The following is a 24,021-nucleotide window of genomic DNA, read 5'->3' as shown; positions in this document are numbered from 1 at the left end:
TTTCTACACCTCTCAGTTGGAGTGTATGTTCCTGAGTCCAGCTTCTCTCCAGTTCAATCTCCTCTGCTGGGGTGGAAAAAGCAGGAAGAAGACTACAGATAACATCCAACTGCAGTTTAGACTGGTGGTGATTGGTAAATTCTACTTAACAACACTGATGGTGAGCTTGCTCTGTGTGTGGCATCCTTCCAATGAGCAGATTTCAGAGGTGAGTGACTTTAGGGATTAAAATAGCTAATCAGGACACCAGATAAACATCAGTGGCTCAGTAGAAGGCATAGGGTGAGAGTGGAGAACATGCCATTTCCTCAACAAAGGATGTGAGACACAGGCTAGGGGAAAAGTTGGAAATAATAATGTACAATACTTATTAAGTGCTTATTATATGCTAAATATTTTCTCAAGTGCTTTATGTGCATTTCTTGTGTCATCTTTATGAGAAGCCTATGAGATAGAAACTATTTTATCTTCCATTTTACAGATTAAAAAACTGAACTATGGAGGGCTTGAATCTTGCCCAAGGTCACCCACCCAAGATTCACATACAGCCCTGCACTTTGAACCACTACGTTACACTGCCTCTATGGAAGTAGGTGAGGTGGCTTTTTCTTACCCTTCCAAGTTTCCTTCAGGATTTCTTTTTTTTTTTAAATTTTTTATTTATTTATGATAGTCACAGAGAGAGAGAGAGAGAGAGAGGCAGAGACACAGGCAGAGGGAGAAGCAGGCTCCATGCACCGGGAGCCCGACATGGGATTCGATCCCGGGTCTCCAGGATCACGCCCTGGGCCAAAGGCAGGCGCTAAACCGCTGCGCCACCCAGGGATCCCCAGGATTTCTTTTCTCTCCTTAGAGTCTTCTTCTTCCCTCTCCCCAGCTACCAAGGACCAAGACCTTGGTCCTTCTTGCTTGATTTGCTTCCCTTCCCCTTTTCCCAATATCCTTTGCCTGTATCTCTGCTAATCAAGCTGGCTGGGCTGCTCCCCACTACAGAGGTTGCTGGGAGGTGGGGATCAGATCCTGAACCATGCTCCAGGACCACGTTGCTCCCAACCCAGGGAAATAAATGAAGAATCAGCCTGCCATCTTTACAGCACTATAGCCTCTTGGTAAATGGAAAGAGCATGAGACAGCATACAGGGGAGCTTTAGACCCATTCCAAATAATTTTCAGGACTAAATTTACCTCTTGGCCCTAAAGACAGAAAATGTCAGTGATGGAATTTTGAAGGGCACCACCTCCTTAAGGAGTGGAGGTATTTCACAGAGAAGAATGGAATTAGAGGCGCAGGCCAGATTCTAGGCACCCAAATTCCAACACAGCCTCCAGCTGAAAAAATTAATTGCCTGCCCTTTATGCCATTTGTCTTCTGCATGTGAACTGCCTCCTCAGAGAGGGGTGGGAGGAGAGAACGGGCCAAGCAGCATGGGGCAGGGTCCAACCACGCTGACCTCTCACAGCTCAGTTTAACTCCTGCAGTCACAAAGGGCCCCCACACATCAGTCTCTGTGTCATCAAAACAGTCGCTTTCAAACCATGTGACCAGAACTGCCATTGCCAGAGCTATAGGGATCACCCAAATGTCAGCAGCAACAAAACTCTTAGAGGAATTTTCTCTATATGTTTTTTGTTCTGTTTCCTCACTTTGTTTTGTTTTTGTTTTATAATGCCTTTTGATGGATCCACATAGTCAACACCTGGTCAGGCAAAACAAGGTATACCCAGCAATGCAGGGTATAAAGCATCAGACCTCATGGAGTTTAAGAAGCCAGTAATAATGCCTCCTTCCATATTGCCCCTCCCCCCCAAGGGGCATCAAGAAGTCCATCTACAACAGTCGCTGCATGTGTATTGCGTAGGCCCATCAGGACCACCAGACACCCACAGGTGTTGAAACTTTGAGGACGGTGAACACCCTAGGGTGGGATTAGGATCAGAGCCAGCCAGTCCAGACCTGAGCAGACACCCCTTACATTGCTCTTGCTGTTAGATGCTGGCTTCCACTGACCCTGTAGCTGTTGTCACTCTTACCCCTGGTCCTATGGGAGCCAAGTGGCAGGGCCAAACTGGGCGGATTCAGCACTCTGAACAGTCCCAGTGTGACTCTGGACAGCAGTGGACTGTGACCTTGGCAGTATTGAGAACAGGAAGGGGCCTTTCCCTGGGACGGAGAGGGCACAGTTCACATCTTAATGGTTTTATACATCCATGAAAGACTGTGTGTGTGAACGCATGCATGTTTACGTGCAGGTCCTTCAAGGTCAAGGTCACCAGTAAACCTCCAGCACCCACTGGATCTGAAAAGTTGGCAAGCTTAATCACTGGAAGAAGTGCCAGCCAACACCGTGCCCCTGGTGTGGCCAGGCCAAGCTGGATTTGATGACCGGGCAGGGAGAAAGATGCAGAAAAGGAAGCTCTCTGCATTTGTCGGCGGTGGCCCAGCTAACTGGCCAGCGGAGCAAGAAACTGCCCGCGGATGCCTCTTCCCCCCAGCTCATCACAAACCAGATCCACTCGACAGCACAATCCAAACAGAAGAGGGAATCAGAATGTACATCTTTTGTTTGCCGTGGCAGGAGAACTGTTGAGCAGAGGAAAAAAACAAGCTGAGCTTAGCGCTATCAGCTGTTTCCTGGGGCTCGCTCCTTCCTTCCTCCGAGGGGGGCCTGGCCGCTTTGTTCTTGTTCCCAGCTGCTCCTCTGCGCCTTTAAGCAGTGGCCTTTGCAGACCTCAGAGGAATGCGGCCTGAGACCCCAGGGGATTTAGCTCTGAGGCTCCGCCTGCATGCTCAGCCCCAGGCTGCAGCCTCCACAGTGCCTGCTTTTGCTCCTTGTCTGCTTTCTGCCACTTCCTAGGTGGGCAGCAGGAGCCTCACCAGAGGTAGCTTCCTGCCCTTTCTGACACCCTTGGGAGGACACCCATTTCAGAGAGACACTGCATGGGATCCTAAAGAGAGGTTTCTGCAATAACGCTGTCCACAGCTATACAGCCTGACATCGATCTGCCGTGATTTGGATCTCTGCTCTTCCAATTACTAGCTGGTCACCCCCAGCCAGTTACTCAACCTCTGAGTCTCACAGCTCCTACTTCATAGGGCCATGATAAGGATTAAAGTGATAACACACACTGAGTACCTCCCCAAAGCTTGGCACACAGCAGGCCCTCAACAGGTATTAGAGACCATGGTCAGCAAGCCTGGGTTCTGGTTGTCTTAGGCAGGACGGCTACACAAGAAGAAAAACTCCAAAGTCTCTAAGATTCCATCAGATTGAAAGGCAGGGCCTGGCACATGGGCAGAGATCAATAGTTGTGATTCTTCCACTGGAATGTGTTCGATGGTGGTTTCATGTTCCCTGGATCTCTCCAGCAGCAGTCTCGGGCATATTTTCCACAGTGTCTCTAGGATGTGAGGAAGCAAGGCAACTGCGTGTATCTGCTTGGCTCAGTCTAAAGGGGAGCTGCGTGCCCCCAGCCCACTGTACTCACTGCAGCCCTGGGGTCCTGCTGGCTCCTTGTGCCTCACAAAGAACAAAGCACAGGTGCAAAGGTCACCTGAGAAGCTACAGTGCCAGTGCCCGACAGGTGAGGCAGAAACACTGCAACACGAGGGGTTGTGACTTAAGGGTCTGGTACCTGGCTTCTGGTAGGAAAATCAGAGCAACTGAGTGCCTACGAAGGGCTGACCCTCTGCTAGGCATTTATCTCTCTTGTTTCTTAATCTTCTCATCAAGCTCTAAGACGCGGATGGTATTAACCAGGCTCACTGAAGAGGCATGACTTGCCTGGGGTCAAGTGCAGGGCTATGGTCAGACTAAGTGGCATGTCTGTGCCAATTAGAAGAAGGCACTCTGCATGGCTTGCTGTGTAGAGCATGGGTTGGCCCACAGTCCTCAGTGTCCCTATGGCCAGGTGCCCCATGGGAGGGGTCAGCCGGGCATTTGTACACAGTAGCCATAATAAGTGGCAGAACCAGGACTGGTACACACACACCTTCCATCTGGTCAGGTCTGCGGGCCATATTTCATCAGCAGCACTGAATCTCAATGGATGCTCTGAGCTTCCAGCATGTGTCCATATCAACAACGATGATGCAACTTTTTGGTCCCTGATTGTATCATCCTGCATGATAGTCCCCTCCTACCACCCCTGTAGACCGCCTGGTGCTCTCTTCTCACTCCTATAATTCACTGAACACTGTGCCATGAGGGACCCCCAGGTCCCAGGCCCTCTGTTTCACTCCCTCCTATTTACTCTCATCCCAACTCCTTCCTGAGTGTCTTTCTAAGGCTGCTTTTGTCATATTCCTTCCTGAAAGCCTTCAATGGCTCCCTGACACCCTGGGCACTGAGTGCGTTGTCTGACTCCTCCAACCTCCTAGGGACTGACATCTGCTATGCTCTTCAGTTGCACCCTTTGTCACCCTTCCTACCCTGTGACTCCACATTATAAGCAGCTGCAGAGTCACTCCATTCCATGCCTGAGCCCCAGGCCTCTTGTTCCAGGATTTTAGCTCAGCAGGATTTTTCAACTGTGACAGTATGGACACTGTGGGCCAGATCATTCTCTGTGATGGGGGCTGTGCGGTGCCCCGTAAGGTGTTAAGCGGCATCCCTGGCCTCTACCCACTAGATGCCAGTACCATTTCCCCCATCAGGACAACCAAAATGGCTGCAGAGACTGCCAAAAGTCCCCTGGGGGGCAGAATTGCACTCAGTTGAGGACCGTGACCTATGCTGGCCCTTCTGTCTAGCCCATTCTCTTTCCTCCTTACCTGCCTAGCTTCCATTTGCCTTGTAAGTCAACTTTGTTGTCATTTCCTCCTGGAAGCCCTTCCTGACACCGTGATCCTACGTCAGGCTGGGTGCCCTTCTGGTGCAGGGCTGGGCTCAGGGTTGGGCTCAGGCTCATGCTTCCTCAGGCCCACTTGGTGGAGGAGGAGGGGGCCGTGCCTCTGAGGATCCTCCCTTACTCTTCTCTCTAAGCCTAAGGGAGTGTGACTTTCCACCATGACTTTCAACAAGATTAATCATGGAAGAAACGAGAGAGCTTTTTGCTGATATTTGGATGAAGGTGCCCCATTTGCAATTCATGAGGATCCTGGAAAATGATGTAGACAGCCCCAGCTGGGACCACTGACTGCTGATGGCTCACAGCAGTGGTGATGTGGTGGCTGATGGCTGCACCTACCCTGGGCACTGGTCTCCTCTTCAGGCAACCACCTGGCCCACGCTGCCCCCTGCCAGCAGCTGGCTAAGGTCACTGACTAGCCCCTGGAGGAATACAAAAACCTAAACTCTGACCTGTCTGGAACAACTCTGAAGGGCCATCCTGATTCAAGAGCTTGTTGAAGGATTTACTGAGGTCTTGGTTCCACTTCATTGTGGATCAGCTTCCCCTTCTGCCCAATCCTGCCTTTCTCTCATGCACCTATCTCCTGAGAATGTACCCTAATAAGTCTTCCACATGGAGATGTGTCTCCAAGTCTATTTCCAAGGAACGCAGCCCAAGACACTGCTCCAAGGACTTTGCTGATATCCCTCAGATATCAGGTTAAGTTGTATTTCCCTTATGGTTAACTCTCCGATCCTCACAAATTAAGTCAGATCCTCCTTGGAGAGCCCCATGTACCACATCTTCACAGCATTTATCATAATTGAAACTAAATTCTTGTGAGTGATTATTAAGTTCTATCTTCTCCATTAGAGTAAATTCCACGAGGGCAGGAAATCATGTCCATTTTTTGCTCATCATTCTATGCTTTAGGTTTAGCATAGTCCTGGCATGTGGGAAATGCTCAATACATAAACTGTGAGCGAAGGAGTGAGTGAAGAATGACTGTCTTTTGAATGAAGAGATGTTAAAAATAATTCTAAGGCTTTAATGAATATTTTTGAGTGCCCTCAACAGTGATAAATACTTTGAGAATGGATTTGAAGTTTTTGGTAGTGGTCAAAAATTAGTAGGAACTAAATTTAGTTGATGATTGTGGTTATAATTTTGGTGGAGACCAGTGTGTGACCAGGAAGTAACTAGAATTCTTCTCCTATAAGGCTCTTAAACTGTTTCTCAGAAATAAATTCTCAGAGAAAGAATTTTGGAGCAGGGTCATAAAGATCATAAGGTAAGTAGGTGTTAATTTCGATGAAACACTTGCTGAGATCTTTTAAAGATCACTTATTCAGTGTGTCTCTAGCATTGTATTCAGGACAATAGAGGCTTCAAAATAAATATAATACCTGGCCTCTGTCACCTAGTAGCCCCCTGAAAATAAGGAGTTGGTCAGAAGCTTCAGGGCAGGCTAAGGTAACCAAATGTGTCACAAGCTTTTGGGTCACTGTCCTAACTTCATTCCCGTTCCTGACAAAGGAACACGTCTTAAGGATTCATGTTCCATAAAATCTGAAGGTCATTGTTCTCTGCTTAGAATGCAGAGTTTGAAAGTCCCAGCATGAACCCCACTGGCCAATTTTCCTATTATATTTTCTTGGAGTCTCTAAAAAAGTGATATGAATTAGTTTTATTGTATGCATGTAGATGTCAGCTGAGAACAGGCGGGAGTGCTTATCACATTTATTAAAAGTGAACATAGACAGTGGCTGGGACCATGTTTATTTATATTGTGCCTATGTGTAGGAGGCTGGCTCTGAAACATTAGTCACATCGTTCCTTGTGTAGGTGGGGTTCTCCTGTTTGAAGTCTTAACTATCAGAGGTTCAACTAGACTAGTGGTCGGTATCCACATCAGAGCAGCCTGAGGAAGATAAGCTAATGTCATCACATGTACTTACTCTGAGTTGTACCGAGAGAAAAGCCTTCTATAGCATTAAAGACCATAGGCCACGTCCTGCTCTCTGTGTGAATTTAATAAGGTAGAATCAAAACTGTAAGTGCCTTTGAATCTGATGTACCTGCATTCATATCACATATTAGCAATGTGACTCTGAGTGGGTAACTTAACCTCTCTGAGTCTCAATTTCCCCAGCTCTAAGATGGAGCTAATGATATTCCTACCTCATAGAATCTTCTTATAAAGGATCTAGATCCATCGTCTCTTGATTAAGGGGTCAGAAACCTTTCAAACTTCTCAAACCATAGAGATAACAACAGTTATTAGGGGTATCCACTCTTTTTGCCTAGCTGACATCCATTTCTCATTCTTTTCCATCCTGATTTTCCTTTGGAGAACACATTCTTCTGCTGTCAGTCCATAAGATTTAGATGGGACAGACTTTCTCCCTGGTTCCTGGGAGCAGCAGTGATCTCATTCTGGCCAGTGGAATTGGTTGTGGTTGGGCATGTGATCTGAGTTGTCCATTGAGAGTCTTCACCGGGAAATGTGAAAGAACTATTTGTAAAGAAGTGTTTTCTTTCTAGGGGGTTGCTCAGTTGGTAGGATATGGATGGAGATGCTGGTGGCGTCTATGCGAGGATCATCTGAATAAGAGTGAGGCTAACATCAAGGACAGCTGAGCAGAGAAACAGAGGGAGAGATTCTCAGGGAATCTACTGCTCAGGTACCTGGATTAAGCCAAGACTTTGAGCTTCTTAGTTATGAAAACCATTAATTTAATTTCTTAAATAACTTCATTTTGTCTCATAAGATCCCTGACTGAGGGGTATCTGGGTGGCTGAGTCGGTTAAGCATCTACCTTCAGCTCAGGTCATGATCCCAGGGTCCTGGATGGAGGCCTGCATCAGACTCCCTGCTCACTGGGGAGTCTGCTTTTCCCTCTCCCCTGCCCCTACTCATGTTCTCACTTGCTATCTCTCTCTCTTAAATAAATTTAAAAAAAGAAAAAAGAACACTGACTGATAGTCTATTAAATCATAGTAACTTATTCCATATGGTAATCTTGTGAATTTATAAGTCTTTTCCCCCAAAATAATTAAAAGACTATCTCATAGGCTCATAAAACTTGGAGATGAAGGAAGTCCTGTGGCCTACCTAAGATGGCAGACAGAAGTCACTGACACAGCTGGGACAGGGACCCAGGTTTTCTGCCTCCCAAGCCAGCACTCTTAGGCATCTCTGCCTCTCCAGGTATGTCTGCCTTGATCTTTCTCACACCTGAGCAGAATCACCCATGTCTTTCTTCCCTGAGGGTCCTCCTTCTGTCACAACATTCTAGGAGTGGTTCTGTGCTACCTTCATCCCCTCCACTGAGGACAGCCACATTTTAAGAGAAGTAAGTTCAGGTGTGGGTCTTGATGGAGCTTAGGTGAGAGGCCAGTGAGGTGTGGGGGAAGGATGCTGAACTGTAGACATATTACTGTTCAGAGCCCAAGGCCTTTCCTCAACCCATATTACCTCCTGTGTGGATCCTTCCAGTAGCTGCTTGCAGGTCCTCCAACCCCAGTCTCTTTCTCCTTTAATTCATCTTACATAGTGTCCAAATCATCTTCCTAAGAATCACTCCAGTCATGCCACTTTCTTCTTGAAAAACCTTTGGTAGCTCCCTGTTGCCTATAGAGCAATGTCCACAGTGCTTCACCAAGTGTCCTTTAATAGCCTGAAAGGGTTTGTGCCCTTCCAAGGATGACTAGCCTCTACCTAGGGAAGAATTACCCACTTGGAAGAATCAAGTCCAGAGTTTCAAATTCTATTACAGTCTCAAGTTCTATTATAATAGATGGTACATATTTTAAGCCCTCTGGGAAAGGAAAACATTGTCCCTCTAACAATGTCCAGCACCTTAAAAAAAAATGTCCAGCACCTTGCTATCTTCTTTATTAATTTTGATGCTATCTTACAAAAAATCTTTCCCCCAGCTACCTTCTTTTATTAGCTCATGGTTCTGTTAGGTCAGAAGTTTGGGCATAGGGATGCTTGGGTGGCTCAGTGGTTGAGCATCTGCCTTTGGCTCAGGGCATAATACCAGGACTCTGGGATCGAGTCCCACATCAGGCTTCCTGCATGAAGCCTGCTTCTCCCTCTGTCTATGTCTCTGTCTCTGTGTCTCTCATGAGTAAATAAATAAAATATTAAAAAAAAAAAGTTTGGGCATAGCATGGTAAGGTTCTTTGGTTAGGATCTTACAAGAGCCAAGTCAAAATGTCTGCTGGGCTGTAGTCTTATTTGGAGCTTAGGATCTCTTCCAAATTCAGGTGGTTATAGCACATGGAAAATGCCAAAATCCCAGAGATATTGATCTCATCATCCTGCAACACCTGCGAGCACCACTAATCTCCACATTTCTTGTTACATAAGGAAAATAAACCCCTGTCTGATTTAATCCACTGCTATTTTGGTTTTCTAAGATATGCTGCTGAAATCAACCCTTAACTGATACAGCTCCCATGACTACACCACTCCTACCTCTCATCCTATTTCTTTAACTTCTTCAAGGTTAAAAACCTCTTCCTCATCCCTTCACTGTTTCCCAAATGACTCAGTGGTACCTGATGCTTTCCAAGTCACAATGACTCCAAATGCCAATATCTAGCCCAGACCTCTCTCCAAAGCACCACACCTATAGGTCTAAATGCCCAGGGAATATCCCTACCTGCCTGCCTCATAACCCACACAATCATCACTGAGTTGGCCAGCTTTTCCACAATTCTGCTCTTCTTTCCAGTCACTAGAGCTAGAGACCCTCTCTGTTCTTCACCTTAATACCCAGCTGGTCTTAACATCCTAGCAGGTCTCTTTCCAATGGCACCAATTGAAGATGTGGCTTCCACATCTTCAATTTTACTGTTTTCTACAGGTACCCACCATCTCTCCTTGGGGCACTGTATTAGCCTCCTAACTAGGTCCTCTGCCTCCCATCCACAACTCAAATTGGTCTTTTAAAGATGCAAATCTACTCATGTCATTCCCCTTCTTAAAACCCTTCAATGGGGGGGATCCCTAGTGCCTGCCTTCGGCCTAGGGCGTGATCCAGTCCCAGGATCGACTCCCACGTCGGGCTCCCTGCATGGGGCCTGCTTCTCCCTTTGCCTGTGTCTTTGTCTCTCTTTCTCTCTCTGGCTCTCATGAATAAATAAATAAATAAATAAATCTTTTTTTAAAAAGTGGAAAGAAAAAATATTAAAAAAAAAAAACCAAAACCCTTCAATGGCCCCCACAAGAAAGCATTCCAATGACTTTGCATGATCTGAACCCTACACATCTTGTCAACACCTCTTATGTTACAGCCATATAAAATCACCTGCACTCTTCCAAATTTGCCATGATTTTTATCACTTCCTTGCCTGATTATCCTGCCTTATAAGTTGGAAACCGTACAAAGACAAAGTTTCAAGCAAATATTTAAGAGCCTGTCTTGGGCCCTTGTCTTCCTGAGCATTCTCCGACCTTTGTGCACAGAAACTCAGTGGTAAAGACCTATCAGAATCTTGGAGATTTTGTATTGTTTACTTAACATAATTGCTTTGTTAATAAAAGAATTAATACCCTTTTAATCAAAGAATTCTCTGCAAGCCACTTTGAACCAAATTGATCAAAATAAGTATCAATTCTATGTTCTCTTCTATACATTTTCATTCAAAATCTCACCTTTGGGCAGCCCCTGCGGTGCAGTGGTTTAGCGTCGCCTGCAGCCCAGGGTGTGATCCTGGAAACCTGGGATCGAGTCCCACATCAGGCTCCTTGCATGGGGCCTGCTTCTCCCTGTGTCTCTGCCTGTGTCTCTGCCTCTCTCTCTATCTCTCTGTCACTCATGAATAAATAAATAAAATCTTTAAAAAACAAAACAAAACAAAATCTCACCTTTATCCAAAGTAAAACATCCCCCCATCTGTACTCAGTGGGAAAGGAGATATTTACTTTAATGTGCTCTTAGGGATTTCATCTTTTTCTTATCCTATTAAAGTTTACCTCCTAGGACCTCAGAATTTTAGGACCCAGCCCCTAAAATTTTCCAGAGGAGGAAACCAAGGCTCTATTGGTTCAGGATCATGGCACTGGGAAGGTGGTTATTGGTGAAACATAGTAGCTGCCGACTATGATTCAGCTCTTTCCATCTTGCCATGAAAGCACAGACCATCTCTCTAACTCACAAGGAAGGCTCCCTGTGCCTACCAGGAGAAGAGAGCAAAGTAGCCCCCAAATAGCCAGTTAAGCTAATCCTCTTACATCACTCCCCTTAAGGCAAAATGACAACATAAGGGCTTTAGGAAGAAGGAAATTAGAAGAATTATGTCCAAGGCTCTGTTTGCCCTGGGAATAAATCAGCCCTCTTCCCTCTTCTCCGACTCTGTGCACCACCCTTGGGACCAATGAGAGCCACTCACCCTCTGTGTGACAGGCTTGCCATCCTGGATCTGCACGGCCAGGCCCAGGTCAGACAGCCTGCAGTTGCCGAGGTCATCCAGAAGCACATTCTCAGGCTTCATGTCCCGGTAGACAATGCCGAGAGAGTGTAGGTGCAACAGTCCGCAGGTCATCTGGGCAGAGTAGAAGACCACCCTGCTCATGTCCAGGCCCCGTGTGCCTACACTGTAGATGTGGAACTTGAGGTCTCCGCCATTCATCAGGCTCATGACCAGACAGAGATGGGACTTGCTCTCAAAGGCATAGGCCAGAGAGACGATGAAAGGGCTGCTGACCCTTTCCAAGATTTCCTTTTCTGAAAGAGCCATTTTCTCACCATTTTTCTTCTTCAGCCGCTTCTTATCCAGTTTCTTACAGGCATACATCTTACCAGTGTTTCTCACTTGGACAGCACATACCTTAAGGAGAGAAAGAAAGGGAGATGATGAGGTAGCAGTAGAAAGCACTGGAAGGAAATGGGGCAAGGTTGATTCGGGGTGTGGAAGGGCAGAAATCAGGAGAGGTGCAGAGATGGCAGGCTTTGGAGAAAAGAGAAGCCATAAGTAAGAGGGGTTCTTCAGGAAAGAGCTGGGACCCCAGTGAGGTACCACTGCCCCTCCCACGAGGTGAGCCATAATGAAAAGTAACAGGGAATAGCAAGTGTCAGCAAGAATGGAGAAAAACTGGAAGCCTCATGCATTGCTGGTGGGAACCTAAAATGTAGAAGATTTTGGTGGTTCCTCTAAAAGCTAAACATAGAACTGCCACACACCCCAGCAATTCTACTTCTGGGCATATAGACAAGAGCAGTGAAAACAGGTATTCAAGTACATGTACATGAAAGTTCACAGCAGCACTGCTCACGATAGTCAAAAGGTGGAAACGACCCAGGTGTCCATCAACAGATGAATGGATAAGTGAAATGTAGCATACCCACACAATAGAATATTCAGCTATAAAAAAGGAATGAAGTACTGATAAATCCATAACGTGAATGAACCTCCAGAACACTACGCTCAGTGAAAGAAGCCACATACAAAAGGTCACATATTGCATGACTCCAGTGGCACAAAACATCAGAGTAGGCAAAACCATGGAGACACAAAATAGATCAATGGTTGTCAGGGGTCGGGGGGAGGGGAATGGGGGGGTACCTGCTAATGGGGGGTGAAGCAAATGTCTTGGGGCTACACAGAGGTGATGGTTACACAACATTTTTACAAATGTCCTAAATGCCACTGAATTGTATGCTTTAAAAATGGTTAGTGGTTAATTTTATGTCATGTGAACTTTACCTCAGAAAAATTTTTGAGCGCTCACTTCGGCAGCACATCTACTAAAAAATGTTTTTCTACTTAAAAAAAAGAAAGAGCCGATCACAGCAGTGTGTATAAAACTGATTCTAGACTTTACTTCAAGATAAGTGTTTTCTCAGATTTCTGAAGTTTTTCTCAAATTACATCCATTGCCACAATTAAGGAGAAAGGGAGAGCTCCCGCTGTCGTGTATTGTGATCATTCTCCAAAGCGTCCGGGGCACGTCAGAGTTCTTCTGGCGTGGACCCCATGATAAAGATTCTTGGCCAACTCCACATTTTGTTTGTCTTTCCTATGCCACTCTCATTTTATTTCACGTGGCGACCAGAAAAAAAAAGATGTGAGAGCGAGCTAGGAATTCTCCACAGGCGGCACTGAAATTCATTCTAGTGAGTTCTCTTAAGAATTTTTTTTTTTTAAGGCAAAACAAACTCCTTTTATGCTGTGTACTTCACCTTCCACTGTGGCCATTCTGAGACACTTACCTCCCCAAAACCACCTTTCCCCAGGACGCGGAATTCAGTGAAGTACTTTTCTGACACCGGTTGCATCTCAAAGACTTTCCACTGTAGAAACTTGTCATAGAAAGGGCTGGCCAGGAAATCCTGGAAGGGCTGGTCCTGCAAGAAGGTCATGACCTCAGCCTTGGCCTGTGCTACCAGGACTCTCTGCTCTTCCTCGGTGGTAGTTGCTTGGCACTTGGTGGCCAGAGCCGGGCTAAGGAAGGGGTGCGGGTGCCCTGGAGCAGGGGCAGCCACACAAGTGGCCACCAGCCCCTGCAGCATGCTGCCCTTGACGGGGCCCTCCTCAGCCAGCTCCCAGCTCTGCACCTCCTCTAGGAAGGCCACGGCCCCTTGGTACGGGGGCACTGTGGCCAGGAAGTCCCGAAAGAGGCGGCGGCCGATGGGCTGCTGCTCGCACAGGTTGTTGAAGTCCTGGGGCAGGGACTGGCGGAGCTGGGTACAGCACTGTGGCCCGGGCAGTGCCAGGCTCCGGCGCCGCCGCTGCAGCTCCCTGCTGTCTCCATCCGAGGTCTTCCGGGCCTGTAGGTAGGCCGTGTTGGCGATCAGGTTGTCCAGACCCCCCATGTCGACCATGGCTGGACACAGGGTATGCTCCCAGGAAAAGAAAAGGAAGGAGGGAAGGCTGTGGTGGAGACTTGGTCGGGTCTGGGGTCCACTGGCTGGTTTCCCTTGCAGGTTCAGTAGCTTCCAGAGGATTTACAGCAAGTCTCCTAGTCCGCGGGTGGGACTGGTGGAGGGTACAGAAAGACGTTTCTCTTGTAAGAAGCTTTGCTGGCTATGTATAGCTGGCCAGGGAAGGGCACACCGCAGGTCATGCTCCCATTCACCAGGAGGAAAGCAGCCTGAGATACCTGCGGGGGCTACTTGTTCTTCATGGGGGCCTTTTCCACACACACTGGCTCCCTGAATACACAGCTACCACTTTCCAAAGGAAAGGAGTCATGATAAGGTGACATACTATTTGTTGCTCACAGCATTATTGTATTAAACTGGTTCTAATTTTACATGACTCCTACCAGGCTCAAGCTATGTAAACTCCTAGGAATGCCAGGTCAGGAAGAGGAACTGTGAGAGGTAGGAGAGGTTTTCTTCTAGCAGCCCGACTCAGAGCAGGTTTCAGAAGGGGATGCTCTGAACTCTGAGTCCTGAGACATGTTCCCAGAGGCCCTCGGGGACTCACGTTGTGGCCTTCAGAGTGGGCTGTGGCTTTCTCACAGCCAGTTGCATGCTGAACAGCCTGTAGAGACTGTCCAGTTATGGCTTTCCTAGTTCCCAGGAGTCTGAGAACTAAAGTACTAGGCTAAGAAAAGGAGGGGCGGGGGTCATCTTGACCCAAAACATCCCATGAAGTGACATAAGCAGAAAAAAAACACCACTTCTCCACATGTGGTTGCAACTGTCCTGAGGACACAATCTATTGAGTGGCATCTGAATGTGAAGGAGCCTTCTTCCGCGTTGAGCCCCAGAGCAGTGCAGTTTCAGGCGCGGCCCCTCGACATCTTTGCCAATACTCCCTCACGAAGCCAGGAAGCTTCCCTCCACGGAGATCACTCAGAGCCGCCCCAGACCACGACCTCACAAAGAACAGAAATTGGTTTAGACAGAGATCAGGCTAAGAACCTCTGCTCCAAAAATAACACTTGTGTCCTACAGGGAAAGAGTACTCAGGCTTTTTCTTCACAAAGCAAGGCTAAGGCAGCTTAAAAACAAAGTCATTCAGTATTATGCCAGAGTGTTTAAAGGGAAAAAAGAGAGAGAAAGGAGGAGGGGAAAAAAAGCTGGTCAGTCTTTTTCCAAACAAACAACTTCTAGCACACACTCTGTCAAAACATCGTCATAACCACCTCGGTGTGCCTGTCAGAGCCTGCCCACCGTTCCCCAGAGCAGCTACACGCTTGGCCTCATGCTACCAAGAATTATGTAATGAACTCGTGGGTGCCCTTTGGCTTTGCACTGCTGCGCTGTAAACCATCACCCGTATGGTAGAGATGGGTGATCCACTCCGGTGACTATGGCTCAGAACCCCACCATCCGCTTTGAACCCCACACAAGAAACGTTGGTACTTTTTTGTTGTTGCTGTTGTGCTTGATATGTCATCCTGTCATTTCTGAGTAGTGAAAAATCAGTCTGAGAATCTCTCTTCAGGAAGAAGTGCCTTTTCCTGTGGTTCTTATGAATACAATGGCAATCTAAGGGGGAGAACTTTGAGAAAATGGGAGAATTGTCATCATGTGGATATTTAATCTTACCACTGAGAAAAAGAATGCTTTCCACTGATGAAATATACATGCTGTGAGCTGCTTGATTCCACCTGGACTGATACTTTCCTTTATCTCTGATAACCACCTCACCCAGCACTGTCCACTAGAAACATGCGAAGCCACGCATAAAATTTAAGATTTTCTAGTAGCCACAATAAAAAAGGTAATGAAAAAAAAAAAACAAGTAAAATTAAGTTTAATATTTTATTTAGCCCAGTGTATGCAAAATATTATCATTTCAACATTGTAATTGATATAAAAGTTGCTAATGAGATATTTTACATCTTTTTTTTACGTCCTGAGGTTGAAAATATGTTTGTATTTGACACTTAGCACACAACTCAATTCAAACTATCTACATTTCAAATACTCAGTAGACAGTGACTACCTTATTGAGCAGCACAAAATTAACCCTTCTTTACCTAGTTTGTCACTAGGTGGCATTGTTCTTAGGTTTGTTTGTTTCCTAATCAGTAATCCCATAGATCATCTACGTAAAACAAAACAAAACAAAACAAAAAACACACACAAACACCTCACTCTCTTATTCACTAAAAATTATCTGACTGATGAGAGCAGAATTTTTATAATATCTGAACACCAAGTTATAGAAGTTATAAAATGACTACGTGTGGCCTACTGGCAATTAAAAACAGAGTATCATTGTTTTTAAGTTTTAGCCACCTGAAAAAAAAAAAAAAAAGAGGTCTGTTTCAAATGGAACACTTTGTGTGATTACTAACAATTAGGGTCCAGGGCTTTTCACAACTTGATGAAACAGTAACTGTAGGTCCAATTATAAAGAACAGCACTGTATCCTTAACTTTAGAAGCAGAGTCAAGTGCTAGGCACATTCAGGATACCCTGTGCCAACGGGGAAAAGTACCAGAAAACTTGGATTTAGATGTGACCCAACAGTTATAAGCACTAACTATAGCACTGCTTGGGAGAGCGGAATCTCAGTACTAGGGAGTCCTAGCTGTGTGATCTTCAGCAAGTTACTTAACATCTCTGAGCATCAGTCTCATCTGAAAGCAGAAATAATCAGTGTTGGTTCTTGGGTTGGTTCTTTAGAAATTTAAATCCCAAATAGTTCCTGGCACAATGAACTGATCAAAAAGTCCTAGCTTTTAAATGATGACTATCAATCATCAAAACTTAATCTAAAATTATGCTTTTCTGATATGCAAAGTAAAGGCAGGAGAAACCTAAGCAATACAGAAGAAGGTGGGTATCTGTGTACAATGCTCACCTTGCATAGAGCAGCCAACTCAGGGCTTCATGTGACCTTGGAAAGCTGTGGGGTCTGGTGCAGCTAGAAGACAGAGACCAGATTCGTTAGGTGACATGCATAACTTCTAACAATAAACTATTTCAATTAAATGATTTACTACATTCAGCCATAAAAACAGAGAATTAAATTCTGTCATGTGAAAAGAGGAGATATTTCACTTTGAAAGAAAAATAAACTTTTATGATGGGGAAAACAAGGAAATTTTTTACTCTTTTATGACTAGTTTTGTAACCTAAAGGAAAAAAAAGCTCCTTACCCACCTCTTCCATCTCATTTTGCATCACGTGGTTTAATGTATTATTTCTGATATGTATGTTCTTGAATTTTAAAATGCTCTGATGTCATACGACATTTGAAACTCAAAGAACATAAAAAAATTAGGTTAAATTAGTAATGTGGTAAGCTTGGTTTGTTTCTCTTTCTAAGAATTTTTTAATATTGAAAATACCTCCTAGGATAAAGAAAATAGTAAAGCATGGTTTCTGGTAAGAACATGACTCTCTTTTATAATCCACAGTTCTCTGCATGGCCCAATAGCACATGTATTTGAGGATGAAGAATCATGAAATAATACAACTTGATATGATGTGATCTCAGAAACAAGATAATTTGTACATTGAATGTAAGTTCTGAAGCAGACTAATAGGTTAACATTAGGATACCCAAAGAAGCCAGATTATTCTTCAACTTCTGACTTAAATCTTTCCATAGTAAAGATTCACTTTTTTCTTTTAGTAGAAGCCCTCTACAGGAAAGAAAAGCAAAAGGGTCTTTATCCTTCCAACAGCAGTTGACCACACTTTATATTTTAGTAATTTGAAGAAGTCAGGGATACCTTATTGGTTAAAATTTGTTGAATACTAAACAGAGAACAGAGGGAGCAAGATAAATTATAGACTACCATTTTAATGTGGTCACAGAACTTTCTCACAAAGAATTACTTTTCAAGCACTTTGTCTTTTCTGTTGAAATACTGAATAGTAAGACCAATGGGTGGTCCTGCTGGATTTTCTTCAACAGAGTTCTAGAGACAACTGAGGTTTTCTTAGCAAAATTAGAAAGGAATGATATACAAAGTATTTTCAGAAGACTAAGTATAAAAATCATACAGGAGTTGAAAATCACCATTTTATTACACCATTTTAAGAGATCTTTTTGTTATGGAAAATCTCAAACATACATAAAAGTACAGAGAATAGCAAAATGAACTTTCTCATAGTCATCAGCCAACTTTATTTTTGGCATTATTAGCATTTTGCCAATTTTCTTTCACTTTCATCTAACAAGTTCTTGTTTTGTTTGTTCTTTTCTTTCTCTTTCTTCCTTTATTGAGAGAGAAAGAGAGCATGAGGGTGGGGGTGGGGGGCATAGGGAGAGAGAGAGAGAGAGAATCTTAAGCCGCCTATTCAATGCCAAAGACCAGGGAAGTGCTGTGAATAAGGGGGAAGATATGTAGTGCCAGATGAGGCTACAGGGACAGCTTGGAGTCAAACCATCCTCTTAAGGATTTGGTCTCTGTCCTAAGAACAATGGGAGACCATCAGAGTGTTAAGCCATATAACATGGTTATATTTGTGTTTTCAGAAAGATCCCACTGGCTACTCTGTGGTGAAGAGACTGGGAATGCGCAGCCTGGAGGAGGTAACTGAGGCTGCCCAAGGAGCAATATGGTGGTATAGCGATGGAACAAAGCAGGAAGAGTCTCAACCTATTCAGAAGGCAAAATGGATGGGAGACAGTGAGATGCAAGGTGAGGAAGAGGAGAAGGAAGGGGTGACACCAGGGCTTTGGCTCCAGGGAACTGGACAGATGGTTATGCCATTCACCCAGATATATAAACCCTGAAAGGAGGAGTGATTTGAGTTCAGTTTGGGACATGTGGGGGTTGGGGTCCCCATGAGACAGCCATGTGGAGATGTCACGTGGGCAGGTGGCACTGTACGAGGCACTGGGTGTACAGCAGCAAACAAAACTGACAAAAATCCCTGTCTTTAAGGAGATTACATTTTAGTGGGTGAGATTGTTAATAAACAAGTAAAATATACCATATATTAGATTGTGGTATTACAAATGACCCAAAAACTTTGTAACCTAAAATAATGACTTATTATTTCTCATGAATTCTGTGCCTTGACTGAGTAGCTCTTTGCTGGTCTGACTCGTGTGGCTGCATTCAACTGGGGGGTAAGGGGTACAGCAGACAGCTGAGTTCAGCTGGGAGGCCACTGGGGGTTTTCAGCAGAGGACTGCTACAATCAGATGGATATTTAAGCAGGATCACAGACTAAAGGGGACAAGGGTAAAAACAGAGAAATTAGTTTGGAGGCTAAGGCAGTGACCCTGGTGAGACATCACTGGAGGGAGAATGAGGGTTTGCTTCTGCAGTAAATGCAGGGTGTTGCAGAAAGAAAAAAGATAAGGTTGACCTCAAGGCTTGGGCCCTAAGTAACTGTAAGTATGAATGTCCCATAACCTCGAGGAATAGGTTGTGGAGAAGATCAAGAATTCAGTCTTATACTGTTACGTTAGAACTGTCCATGAAACATCCAGATGGGGATCTTATTAAGTAGCTGCTGGATCTGTGGCTCTGGAACCTGAGGTGGGGGAAGTGGGAGAGCTTGGGCTGGAGGTGTTCACCGGAGTCATCCAGTATGTAAAAGGCATTTAAAGCCATAGGACTGGCTGTACCACTCTGGGGGTGAGAGCAGAGAAATCTGAGGTCAAAGGGGTGAGAAGTCCAGATGGGGGTAGAAAGAAAGCCAGAAGAGAATGGTACCCTAGAAACCAGTGAAGAAGGGGTTTTGGGGAAGAGAGGGATCAATTGTGGCAGATGCTTTTGATAGGTCAAGCATGGTAAATACTGACAATTGACTAACTTTGACAGTTTTATTTACTGGTTTTTTTGTGACACTGAAAAGGAACATTAAAAGGGGGGTAAGAGGGATCCCTGGGTGGCGCAGTGGTTTGGCGCCTGCCTTTGGCCCAGGGCGCGATCCTGGAGACCCGGGATCGAATCCCACGTCGGGCTCCCGGGGCATGGAGCCTGCTTCTCCCTCTGCCTGTGTCTCTGCTTCTCTTTCTCTCTGTGTGACTATCATAAATAAATAAAAATTAAAAAAAAAAGGGGGGGGGGTAAGAATGCTGCTTTTACTTAACATGAAGTTAATACTATGCATAAAGGAAAAAAAGAAAGCATAGCAGTATCATCTGGTGGATGGCACATCGGCATTTATTCTTAGGTAGATAAAAATAATCGTTTGAAAGCTTCATATTTCTTTTAATTTAGAATTTTCCAGGGCCTAGTTTTTAGCTGCAAACTTCACTTTGAAATATTTCTGTTGGTTTTCATGATTAAGGATATTTGAAGTCGCTCTTATGTTGGTCTGCAGATTCTGGGGATGAGGGGTTGCCAGGAAAAGACAGCTAATGTATTCTTGGTTAACTGGGTAAATATGCCATTTTAATAAAATATTGAAACTCAAAAAATATTTAGAGGAGATTTTTTGACCTCCAAAAAAGATTTAGAGGTCACTAGGGAGCTGGACAAGAGCAGTTTCAATGGTGTGCTATGAAGAAACCCTTCTGAGCCAGTTCACTAGAGAATGGAAGAGGTAAATTGGAGGCTGGCAGCCTAAGCTACTCTTCTGAGGAATTTTGCTCATTGGAGTGAGTGACCAAGGAGGGGAGAAAGGCAGATAGACAAGATCACTGGAGGAGAGCAGGTCAGGGGATTTAGAAACTAGGGTACTACAAGCATCATCCATGTGAGTATTGAAATCACCAAGAATTACTCAAAAAGGAAGTGATGGACAAATTGACAGATAGTGGGGCTAGCATCTTTAAAGAACAAAGAACAGTGACGGGGGCCACAGAAGACTGTGGTGAGTGTCGGTCTAATGACCTGAGAGTCAGGGCTGGGTGTTTATAGGGAGAAGGCAGCAACAGAAAGTGATGAAGTTATCTTGAACATTGCCAACTTCAGTAGTATGAAGGAGCAGGAAGGTTGCTGAAGAAGAAGCAGTGTCCTCAGGGGAGAGACAGTTTTCAGTAAGAATAAGAAAGTGATGGATGAAACCAAGACCTGGTTCTTTGAAAAGATAAATAAAATAAGTAGATCTTTAGCCAGACTTATCAAGAAAAAAAGAGAGAGGGATCATATAAATAAAATCAGAAATGATAAGAGAAGTAATAACTCACACCACAGAAACACAAAAGTTTATAAGAGACTACTTACTGTAATATATTATATGCCAACAAACTGGACAACAAGAAGAAATAGATAAATTTCTAGGACCATACAATCTTCCAAACCTGAATCAAGAAGAAACAGACCAACCAGAAGTAACAAAATTGAATCAGTAATCAAAAAATGACAAACAAACAAAAGTCCAGGACCAGATGGATTTACAGGTAAATTCAACCAAATACTAAAAGAAAATTCTATGCCTTTTCTCCTCAAATTTTTCCAAAAAATACAAGAGGAAGGGAAGCTCCCAAATAGATTCTAATAAGGCCAGCATTACCCTGATAGCAAAGACACTAAAAAAAGAAAATTATAAGCCAATATCTCTGATGAACATATATGCAAAAATCCTTAACAAAATCGTTGCAAACCTCATTTAACAATACACTGAAAGGATCATCTACCATCATCAAGAGGGATTTATTTTGGGAGACTCAAGTACAGTTCAATATTCACAAAGCAATCAATGTGATACACTGCATTAACAAAATGAAGGATAAATATCATATGATCATCTCAATAGATGCAGGAAAGCATTTGACAAAATTCAACTGCCATTCATGATAACAACAGACTGGGTTTAGAGGGAATGAACCTCAAAGTAATAAAGGCCATATAAGCAACACACAGCTAATATCAATGCTGAGAAATTGAGAGCTTTTCCTTTAAGATCAGGAATAAGACAAGGATTCCACTCTTCCTACTTTCATTCAATGTAATACTGGTCCTACTCACAGCAATCAGACCAAAAAAAAAAAAAAAAAAAAAAAAAAAAAAGAGAGAGAGAGAAAAAGAAAAACAGGAAAGAATAAAAGGTGTCCATATTGGCATATTGCTAAGGAAGAAGCTAAATTGTCACCGTTTATCGCTTCTTGGCCTTTTGGCTAAGATCAAGTGTAAATTGTCACTGTTTGCAGATAACATGATACTATACATAAAAAACCCTCAAGATGCCATGAAACAACTATAAGAACTCATAAATGGAACTTTGTTGCAACATAAGATTAATACACAGAATTTGGTTCCATTTCTATAACGAAGAAGTAATAACTGACAATTATTGGTTTTTTTGTGACACTGAAAGAGAAATTAAGAGAATACTTCAATTTACAATTGCACCAAAAAGGATAAAATACCTAGGAATAAACTTAACCAAGGAGGTGAAAGATCGGTACTCTGAAAACTATAAGACATTGATGAAAGAAAATTGAAGACAACACAAATGGAAACATGTTCCATGCTCACAGACTGGAAGAATCAATATTGCTAAAATGCCCATACTACCCAAAGTAACCTACAGATTCAGTGCAATCCCTATCAAAATACCAAAAGCATTTTTAAAGGGCACTTTTCATGAACTAGAACAAATAACAGCAAAATGTGTATGAAAACACAAAGACTGAATAGCTAAAGCAATCTTAAGAAAGAAAAACAAAGCTGGAGGTATCACAATGCTGGATTTCAGGTATACTACAAAGCTGCAATAATCAAAACAGTATGGTATTGGCACAAAAACAGATACACAGATTAACAGAACAGAATAGAGCCCAGGAATGAACCCATGATCATATGGTTAATTAATCTTTGACAATGGAGGCAAGAATATACAATTAGAGGGGCACCTGGGTTGCTCAGTGGGTTGAGCATCTGACTTCAGCTTATGTCATAATCTTGGGGTTCTGGGATGGAGCCCCACATCAGGCTCCATGCTCAGCTAGGAGCCTGCTTCTCCCTCTCCCTCTGCCCTACCCCCAGCTTGTACTCTCTCTGTCTCTTTCAAATAAAAAAATAAAACATATATATTTTTAAGAATACACAATTAGGAAAAGACAGTCTCCTCAATAAAGGGTACTAGGAAAACTGTACAGCTACCTGCCAAAGAATGAAACCGGATCACTTTCTTACACCATATGCAAAAATAAATTCAAGATGGATTACAGACCTAATTGTGAGACCTGAAACTATAAAACTCTTAGAAAAAAACATAGGCAGTAATTTTTTGACATCAGCCATAGCAACATTTTTCTAGATATGCCTCCTCAGGGAAGGAAAACAAAAGCAAAAATGAACTATTGGGACTACACACACCAAAATAAAAAGCTTTTGCATAGCAAAGAAAACCATCAACAAAACAAAAAGACAACTTACTAAATAGGAGAAGATATTTGCAAATGATATATCCAGTAAGGGTTAATATTCAAAATGTATAAGAACTTACACAACTCAACACTGAGAAATAATCTGATTAAACAAATGTGCAAAGGACCTGAATAGACATTTTCCCAAAGAAGACACAGATGGTAAACAGACACATGAAAAGATGCTCAATATCACTAGTCATCAAGGAAATACAAATAAAAAATGAGATACACACAATGAGATATCAACTTATACCTGTCAGAATAGCTGGAATAAAAAAGAGAAGTAAGTTGTGTTAAGAATGTAGAAAAAAAGGACCCCTCATGCACTGTTGGTGGGAATATAAATTGGTACAGCTACTGTGGAAAAGTTTGGAGGTTCCTCAAGAAATTAAAAATAGAATTACCCTATGATAGCAATTCCACTGCTGAGTATTTACCCAAAGAATATGAAAACACTAACTCAAAAAGATACAGTGCACTCCTATGTTTATTGCAGTATTATTTACAATAGCCAAGATAGAGAAGCAACTGAAGTGTCCATCAATAGACAAATGGATAAGGAAGATGTAGTATTTATATACAGTAGAATAGTACTTGGCCATAAAAAGGAATGAGATTTTGCCATTTGTGACAACATGGATGGACCTAGAGGGTATTATCTTAGGTGAAGTAAGTCAGAAAGAGAAAGACAGATACTATATGATTTCACTTGTATGTGAAATCTAAAAAATAAAATGAATGAATAAACAAAGAAACAAAAAGCAGAAACAAACTCTTATAAATATAAAGGACAAACTGGTGGTGGCCAGAGAGGACTAGGGTGAAGTGCTGGGCAAAATTGGTGAAGAGGAATGGCAGATATGGGCTTCCAGTTGCCTAATCAATAAATCATGGGGATAAAAGGTGTGGCACAGGGAATATAGTCTGTGATACCATTGTTTGGTGACAGATGGTAGCCACACTTGTGAGCATAGTATAATGTAGAGA

General features: G+C 43.6%; 1 protein-coding gene across 2 annotated transcripts in view; it reads right to left on the bottom strand.

Annotated features, from left to right (window-relative positions):
• The window catches only part of GRK7 (G protein-coupled receptor kinase 7), a 59,644-nt gene that overhangs the window by 17,233 nt on the left and 18,390 nt on the right, over positions 1-24,021 (bottom strand). For both annotated transcript variants that reach the window (XM_035704949.2, XM_025448880.3), the window contains exons 3-5: positions 16,609-16,671; positions 13,056-14,668; positions 11,236-11,673 (exon numbers count right to left, since the gene is read on the bottom strand). In XM_035704949.2, coding sequence (XP_035560842.1) covers positions 11,236-11,673; positions 13,056-13,667 — 1,050 coding nt within the window. In that variant the 5' untranslated portion in view covers positions 13,668-14,668; positions 16,609-16,671. The remainder of the gene's footprint in view (positions 1-11,235; positions 11,674-13,055; positions 14,669-16,608; positions 16,672-24,021) is intronic.

The sequence above is a fragment of the Canis lupus genome, chromosome 23 (assembly GCF_003254725.2).
Source record: "Canis lupus dingo isolate Sandy chromosome 23, ASM325472v2, whole genome shotgun sequence".
NCBI lineage: Eukaryota > Metazoa > Chordata > Mammalia > Carnivora > Canidae > Canis > Canis lupus.
The sequence above is the reverse complement of the archived record's forward strand: the minus strand, read 5'-3'. Positions and strand labels throughout refer to the sequence as shown.